The sequence below is a fragment of the Pygocentrus nattereri genome, chromosome 1, assembly GCF_015220715.1.
Source record: "Pygocentrus nattereri isolate fPygNat1 chromosome 1, fPygNat1.pri, whole genome shotgun sequence".
NCBI classification, from domain to species: domain Eukaryota; kingdom Metazoa; phylum Chordata; class Actinopteri; order Characiformes; family Serrasalmidae; genus Pygocentrus; species Pygocentrus nattereri.
In genome coordinates, this window is record NC_051211.1 from 44,338,485 (window position 1) to 44,351,635 (window position 13,151).

Below are 13,151 nucleotides of genomic sequence, written 5' to 3' on the forward strand. Positions count from 1 at the left end.
CAGAGGAAAGTCACCATGTCCAATACAGAATGTTGGCTAGAGAGGAATAAAGGATTCCCAGCTTTGGTCTGTGGAGCAGTGCAACTCTGCTCTCCAGAGTGGAGCTCGATCTAATATCTTTAGGATGAGTAGGAGAGACAATTGTGATCCAGAATTAAACATCCAGCATCTGTAAACGACCTCAGTAAAGCTCAAATAAATCCTTACTGCAGTGTTCCAACAACGTGTTAAAGCCTTACCAGGAGTGTAGAGGCTGTTACAGCAGCAGAGAGAGTAAAAACTGTGTGCCGATAACAAGCCAGAAGGAGCCACTCCTCTTTAGCCTGGAGGACACAGTGTTCATAATTTCCAAAAAGAATTTAATATTTTGATTTGTCAGACCACAGGACACCTTTCCACGTGGTGTCAGTCCAACTTAAATGAGCTTTGAGAAGGCAGGAGTGTTTCTGGGTTTTATTTATATCCATTACATTACATGACATTACATTTGCATTAAGCAGATGCTTTTATCCAAAGCGACTTACAAATAATGAGGTACATAGAACAAACATAGTCAGGCCTTAAAGGAGGCCAAAGGGTAATAGCGGGGTAGAGAAGGGAAGGAGCGCAAGAAGGAGATGAGGTTGGTAGTGGTTAGATTGCAAGAGGCGATTACAGTAAGTGCTCCCTGAAGAGCTCTGTCTTCAGGAGTTTCTTAAAACTAGCGAGGGACGCCCCTGCTCTGACAATGGAAGGTAGCTTGTTCCACCATTGGGGAATCCGATTTATTTTTTGCATGGTAGAGTTTTAACTTGCATTTGTGGATGACTGTGGTTTTCAGAAGTGTTTCTGAGCCCATGCAGTTATTTCCACTGCAGAATCATCTCTGCTTTTAATGCAGTGCTGCCTAAGGGCCCAAAGATTAATATTAGTTTTCAGCCTTGTCCCTTGCATATAGAGATTTCTCTGGATTCTCTGAATCTTTTAATGATATTGTGTGCCATAGATGATGAAATCCCCAAGTTCTTTGCTGCTACATGTTATTCTTTAATTGTTGCACTGTTTTCCCATGAAGTCTTTTACAGACTGGGGAACAAAAGAGTGGGGAAGTACAATAACATTTCTCAGCTTCAATATTTTATATGTTGTCTTTGTACTATTTTTACTTAAATATAGGTTTAAATGATTTGCACATCATGGTATTCTGTTTATTTTGAACAGCGTTTTTGGAAATGGGGCTGTATGTTTATAATTATATGAAGTTGAATTACATATGCTGGAGCAGAGGAAACGTTAAAAAGGCAGTGCTCTGAGAACTGAGAACACTAATTTATTCATCCCAATAAGTGCGCTTGGTGATATCACCACAAGATGGCACCAGAGTTTATCTAATGGCTTTACCATGCTGCTCCATGTACTCAAAGCAGTTCTATTTCACAATTCCCATCATCCCATTGTTGTAAGTTAAATTACTTAAATGCCTTTGCCACTGAATGTGTTTCCTGAATTGATATTTGTATTTGTGTATCCAGTACTTCAGATCTGAAAAAGTCCCCAGCTGTACATTCTTCCACTGTGAAAAGACAGCTCAAAAATATGGATCTGAAAGGGTGTCGTTGTTGTGTAGTTGTCCAGAAGTCCTTACTGCGAAAAGTATCTTGTAACTTAAAGGCTGTTTTGACTGAAAATCAAATGATGGGCCTCTGAGTTTTGCACATATATATTAATCTATAGACTATAAACAAATAGTCGATAAAATATTTCTTTTTTATATGGAAAATGATGCTCCGATACCAGGAAATGGAAGAGGGGGGATTAATCCATATTAAACATATTGCTGTTGTCAGAGGAAAATTCCCATTTTTGATGTTTTCCAGTTTATCACATAATTTTAAAATACATAATGTCCTTTACATTTTCTGTAAATTTCATGATGAATGGACTAAAAGAAATGACCAGAAATTACTTCCATTGACTTACAGTTAAAAGTAAAGAATGTTTTTTCCTTCTTCTGTAAAGTTATCAGTTTGGACAGAAGAGATTTTTTTTTCTTCCAACTACAGCGATATATATATATATATATATATATATATATATATATATATATATATATATATATATATATATATATACCATTATCCCACACTCAAATTGTCCTGTGTTCACATTTCTTTCTGTGGGGTAGTAGAGCATGATGGCCTATGTGCTTCAGTTAAAAATAGCTCTGACTAAACTTTAATAGTTTTTAAAAGACAACCTTCACTCAAGGTTTTAATATTATTAAATTGGAAAAATGTCATTGATTCTGGCAAAAGGTGGTATTATGTCATCTTTAGGGATACGTACTTGATCTAACTTGTTCATCTCAGATCCTGGCCTCCATTGAGCTTTTGGCACGCTCCCTACCCAAGATCCACCGCAGCGCCTCTGAACCGTCCCTCAATCGCGCTGGCTTCCAGACGGAAGACTTCAGTCTGTACGCCTGCGCCTCTCCAAAAACACCCATTCAGGCTGGAGGCTATGGTAACATGCATACATTTATTCTGAAATATATTGTTCTAGATACCTTTCCTAACATAAGTGCTAAACGTCTCTCTCCCCCTCTCTCTCTCTCCCTGTAGGAGAATTCTCAGCATTTAAGTAGTGCCACCAGCTGAAAAGTCCATCCCTCGTCACTTTTTAAGATGTCTTGTGTTCCTGCAGTGGGTTCATCCATAAAACAGAAAAAAACACCTAGTTTCAAAGAATGTGCTGTTTTTCTTCCTCTTTACCTGAAGAGCAACGGTGTTGATGGAATCGCTAAAAAATAATAAAAACAAACAAAAAAAATTCAAGGTGGGGGGGGACTCAGCTGGGATCCATCGCTGATTTTAAGGAAAAAATATCATAACCTGAAAACAAGAAAACTTGAAATGATGCGCATAAAATAAAATTGACACTGAAGTTGCGAAACCTTCGAGGTGGCCACCGGATGAAAGAGGAGACAAATGCAGGACGTGAGGATGAAGCGTCAGAAGTCTCGCCTTGAGGAGGAAAAAAGGACGACTGACTTTTGGAGACGTGAAAACAGAAAGGGCCGATGAACGGTGCTTAAGATTGTCTAGCCTTTCTGTGTTTCTGCTGGTGTCAGCATGCAGTGCTGACCAAATGGAGCACAGGATTTACACATTGACCAACGGCATGATTCTGTAGTAGAGAATAGAGCGAGCGATACCGTGTCCTTATTTGCAGTTTCTCTTTGGATATCATAAGGGAATGAGGTTGGATCTCAACCGATCTCTGAGAGGACGTCAGGAGATGACTTGAATGATGTTACGAGACGTTTCTTTTTCTTTGTACTGAGTTTGTTTTGATGTTGCCTAAGGCCAGAGCTGCTGATAATGTTTTTGTCCTCTTTGTTTTTATTCGTTTTGTTTTTGATTTTTCGTTTGCTTTGTCCCACAGCTTTGCTTTTTCAGTAACATGATGTCAGATCAAGTACATTCCTTTGTGGAGACGGGTAAAGCATCAGTAGATTTTTTTTTTTTTTTTTTTTTTTTTTTTTTTTTTTTTTTTTTTGGACTTTGCTTTTTGGGCTTCGTTTACAGAGGAACGGTAGTGGAATGTTTGTTTGGGAGATATCCAATATTGCCCAAACAAATATGCTCCATTCTACTGGATGGTGACTGTGATATTCATTATAACTACATGCCACCCCAAGGAATCTTTTGTTGTATTTATAAATGTGGTGTGAGCCATATGAAAAAGCTCATGAGCTTTGTTACGGACTCACAAAGACAAGTAAGATCCATTAATAAAATTAGCCATTTTATTGTAGCGACCTGAGGGGGTTTACTGCAAGGCTGAAAGTGATGTAGGATCAAGTTCATGCTTTGTCATATTGAGTACAGCTTCATAAGGATGGAGAGCTCATCATAGATCAGCTGTTCTGGAACCTACCAGAGATGCCCGTGTGCCCAAATGTTCAATTCTACATCCATCATTTACTTTATATTAGCAGAGCATCTTTTAGCAGATTAATGCTACTGCCAGACTTGCTGTGAAGTGGCCGAGAGAAACTAATGCTATGTCCTTTGTTCTGAGCTTTGACTTCAGACAGAATTGAGACATCCTTAAGGACCATACCACCCCCCCCCCTTTGGGCATCCATTCCAGTGTATCTGTTGAGTTTATGTTTTTGTGTCTTTTCATGGACAGGCAGGCCTGCAGAATAGATTTATTTATGTAGCTTTAATTTTATTCCATTTTCTCCCTCGCCTCTAGGAGAGATTCTTTTTTTCGTTCATTTGTTTTTGTTTTTTTAAAGCTACTTGTTTTCTGTGATTGCTTAAATGGATGTTAAGCTGTGTCCTTTGCACTTTTGTAAAACATTGATGCAAAACAAGCAATTTGCCTTTCAATGGACAAAAACATTTTTGTCAACGTTTCTAAGCATGACTAAATATTCTCTGTATCACAATGGGATTAAAATGCCATTACACATTAGGAGATAGAGCCAGAACTTTAGGGGGGGAAAGGAAACAGACCACACCATTTTTAAAAATGAATGCGATTTCTGACACTGTGTTGACGCTTGTTGGATATTTCAGATGACACATTTTAACAGAATGCAGGTTGCAGATCTGTCTGCTTGTTACCAGTTTGCTCTCTATTATGTACAACACTGCACACTTCTCTGTATCTTACATCTTTCAGATGCCCAAATTGCTCATTAGACTGATCGATTAGAGGCTTCTCAAAGAATCTGTCACTTACGCTCCATTACATAGACGAGAACTTCTACCCAGTTCTTTTTTTTTTTTTTTTTTTGAAGGATGGAATTGTTTTCATTTTTTTTCTCTCAGTATCAGTGATGACACTCTGTGAATTCATTATTAACCATAAAGTGTACACAAGGAAGTGCACGAGTCTTTCGAAGGAGCCCTGTTGGATGTGACAGCGTTCAGTCTCCTCAAGCTTTGGAGATATTTAAATGGACCAGTTCTTGCTCTCATGCTGTGGACTCTTCCAACCCTCCTTTTAGTTGGCAGACCTTAAAGCCGGACGCAAGGAAATAACGGAGGTGAGATTTTAAGAGTGCTGTATTTATTTTCAAGATTTTCTTATTTTATATGAGAATGTTACTAAAGAAGTTTATCTTTCGAAGGATTGCTCACTTGACTGTGGAACACTTGGGGACAGTTCCTTTTTTCCCCTTTTTTGGGGTCTTCTAAAAGCCCTTTTCCTCTTCGCTTCTTTTCAGATATTTTAGTTTTGTGTCCCCTTCGTGTCCTTTCTCTTCCCCGCCCACCCTTTCCAGCCACTTTTGTTCCTTTGCATTGCCTGCACCTTAACCCCCTAGTATAAGTTAATTCAACTGAGAACTATCATAAAAGCTTTTGGGAGACTCTTTTCACCTGTAAATAGCTGTACAAAGGAAATACTGTCCGTTTGCTAGGAGGCATGGAGTTAAAAAATGTTTCCAATGAAGAAATAAAGGTTAAGAAAAGACATTTTGATAGATGAAATTCTGAAAAAAAATTCTGTGTAAAAATATTTAAGATTGTATAATATAAAAGAAGAAAGAGCTTAATGTATTTGTTGTGAATATGAAAAACTGATATATTAAAGAAGTGCATGAAAACTGTCATTTCATTTTCAGTAATTTGTTTTATTTTTCAGTTAAAATTGTTTCAAGAGAAAACTGACTTTTCCTTGCTTGTTTCATGTAGTATAAAAATATTGTTCAAAGTTTCAAAACATATGGCTCATTTTCCAGTCCAAACACACTGTATTTGGAAACGAAGCCACAAAATGCTCAGTTACAAAACAACAGAACACACAAGCTCACAGACCTGGGCTGTCAAGCTTCATGAAATGGGGTTCTATGGCCGAGCAGCTGCACACAAGGGTAAGGTCACCATGTGCTAGTGTAGCCTGGAGTGGTGTAAAACACACTTCCACTGGACCCTGGAGTAGTGCAAAAAATATTCTCTGGAGTGATTAATCGTGCTGAGCTAACTGGCAGTCAGATGGACGAATCTAGGCTTGGCGGATGCCAGGAGAATGCTACCTACCAGAATACATACTACCAACACTACACTTTGCCTAAATCATATGTGATGTATTAGAAGTATTTCAATCTAATAAGCATTTAAGTTTTAGTTTTTCAAAGTGTTTTATTTCTGCTATCAATCCCAGACAGGTTTGTTAGTTTGCCAGATAAGAAGTCTTGCAGAAGGCATGACATTTCACAAAAACTGAAGATAGGTTGGAGTGAGAAAGATGTGAGAAATTCAGAGCACAGGCGAATACAGACAGATAAAGGCTTATTAAGGAACGTATCAGACAAATGAACTGTTTTAAAAAATTTTGGGATAAGAACACCACTATTGTCCAGCGAACCTGGTATTTGAAGCAACTGGTGTCTCTGGAGTCTGAAGAACCTCGATGCAGGATCCTCCACAGGCCTTCAACTGTGCCTTTAAGCTGTATCTTGGCCAGCCCTAAGCAAAGCTCACAAAAAGAAATGCTTGCAATGAAGACTAATTTTCAAACCGTTTTATTCACTATACTAGATGGATGGAGTTTATGATGGTTGGTAAATGGTCGCCTTGTTCCAAGAAGACTGCGACATCGGCAAGGAGTTGGAGAAGTGATTTTGGCCGGAATATTGGTGAGATGGTAGGTCCGTGAGGGTGTTAAAATGACCTCTACAAGATACACCATATTGCAAAATGTATTCACTCATCCATCCAAATCATTGACTTCAGGTGTTCCAATTATTTCCATGGCCACAAGTGTATAAAATCAAGCACTTAGGCATGCAGACTACTTCTACAAACATTTGTGAAAGAATGGGTCGCTCTCAGGAGCTCAGTGAATTCCAGCGTAGTACCGTGATAGGATTTGTGGACTGGGTTTCCGTGGCCAAGCAGCTGCATCCAAGCGTACATCACCAAGCACAATGCAAAGTGCCACCACTGGACTCTAAAGCAGTGAAGACCTGTTCTCTGGAGTGACTAATCACGCTTCTCTGTCTGGCAATCCGATGGACGAGTCTAGGTTTGGCGGTTGTCAGGAGAATGGTACTTGTCTGCTTGCATTGTGTTCTTCCTGTTCTTCAGGAATTGGGCTCAGCCCCTTAGTTTCAATGAAAGGAACTCTTACTGCTTCAGCAGACCAAGACATTTTGGACAATTTCATGCTCCCAACTTTGTGGGAGCAGTTTGGGGATGGCCCCTTCCTGTTCCAACATGGCTCGGTCTGGAAGAACTTGACTGGCCTGCACAGAGTGCTGAACTCAACCCAATTGAACACCTTTGGGATGAATTAGAGCGGAGTCTGCGAGCCACGCCTTCTCGTCTAACATTAGTGTCTGAAACTAGAAACTATACACCAGAAACTATACATGGACTTTAGATTTGTTAATGACACTGCAAAAAAGGGTTCATATATATGTAACATGATTTGTGAATATCATTTTTGATTTAACAAAGCGAGGTCCATAAAAACATGGTTTGACATGGTTTGACAGTGACCTGCATAGAGTCCTGACCCCAACTCCTCTGAACACCTTTGGGATGAACTGGAATGTTGATTGTAAGCTAGTCCTTCTTGTCCGAAATCAGTGACTGATTTCAAAAATATAACTGAATGGGCACAAATTCACAAAACCAAACTCTTCAATCTTGTGGAAAACCCTTCCAGAAAAGTGGAGGTTGTTATAGCCAAAAAGGGGCAGGCCATCTCCATATTAATGCCCATTGTTTTGGAATAGGATGTCCAATAAGCCTATATAGGTAGGATGGTTGTTTGTCCACATACTTTTGGTCATATTGTGTATATTTGCCTATTCATCCTAAAACAGTTCAGCTTCATCCATTTACACTGATGTTATGTGTTTAATTTGAGGGCATAAAGAAGGCTTGAAAATGGTCATGTAAAAATGAAATATGACTGTTTTTGGTTCATACAGTTGCTTTTCCAATTAAGTATCAGCTATATAAGCTTTTAACAAGGTACATTGTCTAAAATGAGTCTGCCATTGGAAAATCTACAATATAGATAATTTTTTTTAAGGAGGTTTAATTGGTGGGTAAGTAACCATGACCACATTAGAGACTGTCAGATTTAAGTTTTCATTAATACATAGCAAAAATGTTTTGCATCACAGGAAATAAACCAGTATAGTACAATGTTTTTCAGTAGCTTTATTTGCATTATGTATCACAAAAGCTAAATGTTTCTTAAAGCATGAAGAAATCATTACAACTTAAAAAATTGGCAACCAGAGTTTTAGAATCTTAAACCAACTGAAACAAGAAAACATCTTACACCATACCAAAACATATAGACCATAAACAGTTGTGAATAATATCATATAACTAGTCCTCAATATTGTAACTTGATAATTTTGCAGTTTCTCAAATTTTGAACAGTCAATGCAATGATTGCGTTTTCTCAGTTTTTCTGAGACTAAAACAAAAACACGATTGTATGGCTAGATGAGCAGCGGGAAGCTAAAAACCATGAAGTAACACAATGCTATGCTTTGTAGTAAAAATTCTTTAAACTGAGAAATAAATTAAATTGATCATTACGTGAAAACATTTCCAGAAAGGTTAGTGAAGCCATGCAAGAAATTTAGGCGTACTGGTCCTCTAGATCCTCCTGTTTTTCTTTAAATCCATTTCTAACAATCTTCTGCAGCTTCTCCGTTTCCTTTGGCGAGGGTGGCGGCATAACTGCCTTCAATTCTTCTTCAATTTGCGCCACTCTTGCTCGAGTTTGGCCGTCAAAGTTTTGCTTGTTTCTTTTAACCAGTTGCAGTATACCATCCTGTGCCTCCTTGCAGGAATTTTGTAGTAGCATGCGCTCTTTGGTAAAGTTTGGGTTCTCAGGGTCCAGGGCCATGAGCTTTCCAAGGCTGCTGACTCTGTCCATCAAGTATTTGTTGGACACCTCAGTGTAGGTACCTGAAATCATGTTCACCAAATGGGCAATGTTTGAGGCATGAAATGCTTGGGTGTAGATAATGTCTTTGATGAACATACTTGGCGAGTATCTCAAAGAGGAGGTGGATGTCTTCTGAATAGTCTTGGTGAAATCTTTCAGTGAGGTTTCCAAACATGTCTTGATTATATTTGACACCATCTGAAAGAAACGCACCATTTTCTCCCACTGCTCTTTCACTTGTCCCATGGCATCAAGTCCCTTGACCAGAAACTTGATGGTGGTTTCAAAGTCAATCTCCTGGACTTTACAGGTACTCAGGGAGATAAGGACGTCATTCAGCTCCTGCTTCTTCTTCTCCATTTCATCTACTCGCTTCCCATAAGCTTCCCTCACTTGATCTAACTGAGCCCGACTCTGCTCTATACGAAAACGGGCATTTTCTCTAGCAGTCTGGCTAGCAGTCATCTTCTCGGATCCACTGGTCTGTGTTTTGCACAGTTGTGGAGGCTTTGCAGTGAAGGCTGGGGTGTTGGTTGAGGCCTTACTCTTTGAGTCAAATATTTGAGCAGACTCTACTAGATTGTGGATGTGTGAAACCAAATTGCTCATTTCATCTTGTTCACATTTTCCCTGCTCTGCATACCTGGCCAAATCGGTGCAGATGGAGATGCCTTTCTGACAAATTGATAAAGCCTCCTGCCTTGGCGGGCATGGCTTCTGCTTGTTGATAATGTCTTTAATTATCTCAAAGTTCTTACTCAGGAAATTTGAAGTTATTCGTCCGCTACTCTCATCTTTCAGTGCTTCCCATTTGATTTGATTATTATCAATGAATTTGAGGAAACTTTGGCTTACTGACAAAATGTGGCTTGAATTGGCGTATATGTTGTTTATGTTCATTGGGTCATGTTCTTGCGCACTCTGTTCCACGCTTGCTCCGGCATTGATTGTATTTTGTGCAGCAAAAGATGAAATTGATTTAATTCCGTCTGCAATAAAGCCTCCTGTGCTAATATAAGCTGCACCAGAAAGGATAGTATTCACTGTGCCAGCCAGGCCCTCGACCAGATTCATCCCAATCATTTCCCATTCATTTGGCAAAGAGTTCATTGCCTCCTCAAAAGACTTCTGGGCTTGTTTAAGTTGCTCATCAAGTTTGTTCACATGATTTTCAGCCCTCTTATTGGCTTCCTTTAACAGTTTTTCTCTAAACTTTGCTGTTTCCAGCTTTTGCCTGACTTCCTCAAGCTCGTGAGAATAACTCTGTTTGGCATTTAGGCAAGCCTCCAGAAGCTCTTGAATCAGCATAATGACTTCCATGAACTTCTTCTCAGTGTTCGTTGCCAGGTCCAGACAATCGTTTGCTATGCTGTCAATATTCTGGAGCTGGTCAGGGATAAAGGTTTGAACAAGTTCGTCGTTATCTTGGAGAAGAATTTTCACGCACATCTTTATGTAGTCAGGAACGTTGCCTGTGTGTAGGCGAATCTGATCCATGTTCTTGTGGGCCTCATTGAAAGCACTCCATCCAGCATTGCAAACTTGCATGAGACAAGCTCTGAATGATTCTGGGTACCTGATGAATTTGAATCCATCTTTTGGTGGACTTTTGTTGATGGAGAAGTCCACTTTTGATGAAATGAAGACCAACTCTCCCAAAATGGCAATGGAAATTGGACCTGGTGTCAAGTACTCCTCCCAGTTTGCGTACGGCTGCATTAGCATTTTGGTGTCATTTCTGGAACTCGATGCCTTAGTAATGTTTTGCGTAGCTTTGATGAGCTCTGATGAAGACATGGTCTGACCCTAATGGAGAGTGATTGAAAACTGCATTAAAAGGTTGGATTCAGTAAGCTTATGCAATAAATCTTGGAGAATTGACCTATGGGTAGGGGAGGGGGGGTTACTCAGCTTTTACTTAAAAGGACATTTCAACCTACAATGAGTTGAATATATGTTGTGATGTGTCACACCGTTTTGTGTAACGTAACATTAACCTCTTATCCTCCTCAGCTGCACGGGTTGACGAATACATGATTTAAAATTATTTTCCTGGTTTTGTTCATCATGTTTTCTCAATACAATACCAAGCATGTATTATGTAATATATCACCCATTATATCACAATACAGTTCCCGATACAATTTACAATACCTGTGGTGTCAACCAAGTGCTAGTCTGTCCTCTGAGTTCAGTCAAATATTTAATACAATCAAGTACTTAATTAGCTCATTCTTAACTCTTACCTACTTTGTTGTCAAAGAAAATTTATGGAGAAAACAGTGATTCTACCTTTTTTCTGCACAAAACAAGTGCAACAGACAAGACTTTCACCAAGAGAAAATTGCCAAACTAACAAAATATCTACATAGCCAGATTGCTATCTTGCCAACTTTATCTTTTAGCTTGTTGTACTATTGTAAACATAGTACACTTATATGCTCACAATAAGATGCTTAGCTTCCTAGCACTAACATCATCTGCCATTATTCTGTGTTCATTAGCTTAAAAAATAATTTTAAAATTACCCCAAAAAACCACCCAAAGCAATTATAGTTTTTCAAAAGTACCTCATCATATGGGGGTTTATCTAATCTTTAAACCAGAAAAATCTCACTCTAGAGACTTGCATTGCTGTAGGGTGCAAGTTAGCATGCCATTAGCAGTATATTTACATTTTTCATTCTAGATGGAGTATCTTTTTAAGTTGTTGTAGTAGCAAAGAGAAATGAGACAGAAGTACTTCAACAAATACCCATATGACAACTGAGATGCTAAAAAGTAAACGAGAAAGGGTTGCAGACAAGTGGTTTGTGGCTCCATTTGCCCCAAGAGGAAGAAATTAAGCCACTGACTTTGGTTATTCATTAAATATATTTTAAGAAATGATAGGTGCTTCCTGATCACATGACAAAACTTGTGCACAGATCCGCATACACAAGGGACGGGTCAACTTACCAGCTGGGTCATCTTACCCTACTCTCCCCTATGTGTGACTTTGTATTGTTGGTAAACGGTGAAAACAAAGTGAGGAAGTGTAACACCAAATTAATATTCTATATTCAGGGTGGGGACAAAAAATAATCATGTGGCATTTATGTTTTCAATTGTGGTGTTTTTTTTTTTATTTACATTTTACTTACATTTAAGCTTTCAACAACTGGTTGTCCAACAGAGAATCAGCTCAACTAAACACTCAGTAAGTTAAATTCATGTTCAAACAAACGTAGCACTTTGAATGAAAGAAAGAAATTTTGGAGGAGCTATGTCAGTGGATATTTGTGAGCGGCTTAGCTATGATTTAAAGAAATTAAAGAATTTCATTGATTTTACTCAAATACCTAGGATGCAAATAAAGTAATTCAGATTGGCTTGATATAAAATGCTCAGTTCTAAAGAAACTTGATGAGCTGGACTGATAAGAACCAAACATCTGAAGAATTTAATGCCTCTAAAAATTGCTTCACCAGATGTTATTGCATGAAATGGTAATGAATACAAAACCATTAATGGCAGAGAAGTACATGCAGGGTGCTGCGAGCCAAAGTCCCCAAAGAGAGAACTTATTTTTTCAGATTTTTCACTATTTTCCACCTAAAAGCAGTTATAGCTTTTTGGTCATCATGACCCCTAGTTCCTATTACCAGTTTACCTATTACTAGTTTTGTGTGCAATGAAAACGACTCGGAATGACTCTTTACATTTTAATGACTTCAAATGAACTATGCAGATATTTTGTGCTTTTGATTGATTACAGCCTTTCTTATATATGCTGAACACAGTGCTGTACCTGCAAAAGACCTGTAAAAAATAATTGAATGAAATGAGCATAAATGATGGGAAATAATTACTGGGCTGCATTTCTTGCTGAATGTTTGTATAATGTTCTTGCAACAGCACATATGCATTTCAGCAGCTGACTCCCAAGGACAATACCTTCACAATGCAGCAGCTGATTTATTCTGCTTAAAAGAGACTTCAACAGATTTAAACGCTGTAGCGAAGAGCCACACTATATTCTGAACTCATGAACTGCATTAATATTTCGTTCAGTTATTTCAGCAGCTATTCCAAGAATAATATGTTGACCAGCGGAACATAGCCACAACCTTTTCTCCAAACTTTAAACATTTTGTGAGCTACTCACCAAAGATAAAGAACGCTTCACATACTCACCTTTGAGAGTGGTAGACTCGGTTTTGTAATGTTGTAGGTGTAGCTGAAGTCAGCGTCTG

The 13,151-nt window shown here is 38.6% G+C and overlaps 1 protein-coding gene and 1 long non-coding RNA gene across 2 annotated transcripts; one reads left to right on the forward strand and one right to left on the reverse strand.

Annotated features, from left to right (window-relative positions):
- The first annotated feature begins 2,308 nt into the window (after positions 1 to 2,308).
- On the forward strand, positions 2,309 to 5,608 carry LOC119265021. Its single transcript, XR_005131341.1, has 2 exons — positions 2,309 to 2,502; positions 2,601 to 5,608. It is a non-coding gene; the product is annotated as an uncharacterized LOC119265021 (long non-coding RNA).
- Positions 5,609 to 8,173: 2,565 nt separating this feature from the next.
- Positions 8,174 to 13,151, reverse strand: LOC119263186. The gene is made up of 2 exons (XM_037537529.1): positions 13,093 to 13,151; positions 8,174 to 10,722 (listed from the first exon to the last, which is right to left on the reverse strand). The coding sequence occupies exon 2, from the start codon at positions 10,711 to 10,713 to the stop codon at positions 8,605 to 8,607; it is 2,109 nt and encodes a 702-aa protein (XP_037393426.1). The 5' UTR covers positions 10,714 to 10,722; positions 13,093 to 13,151; the 3' UTR covers positions 8,174 to 8,604.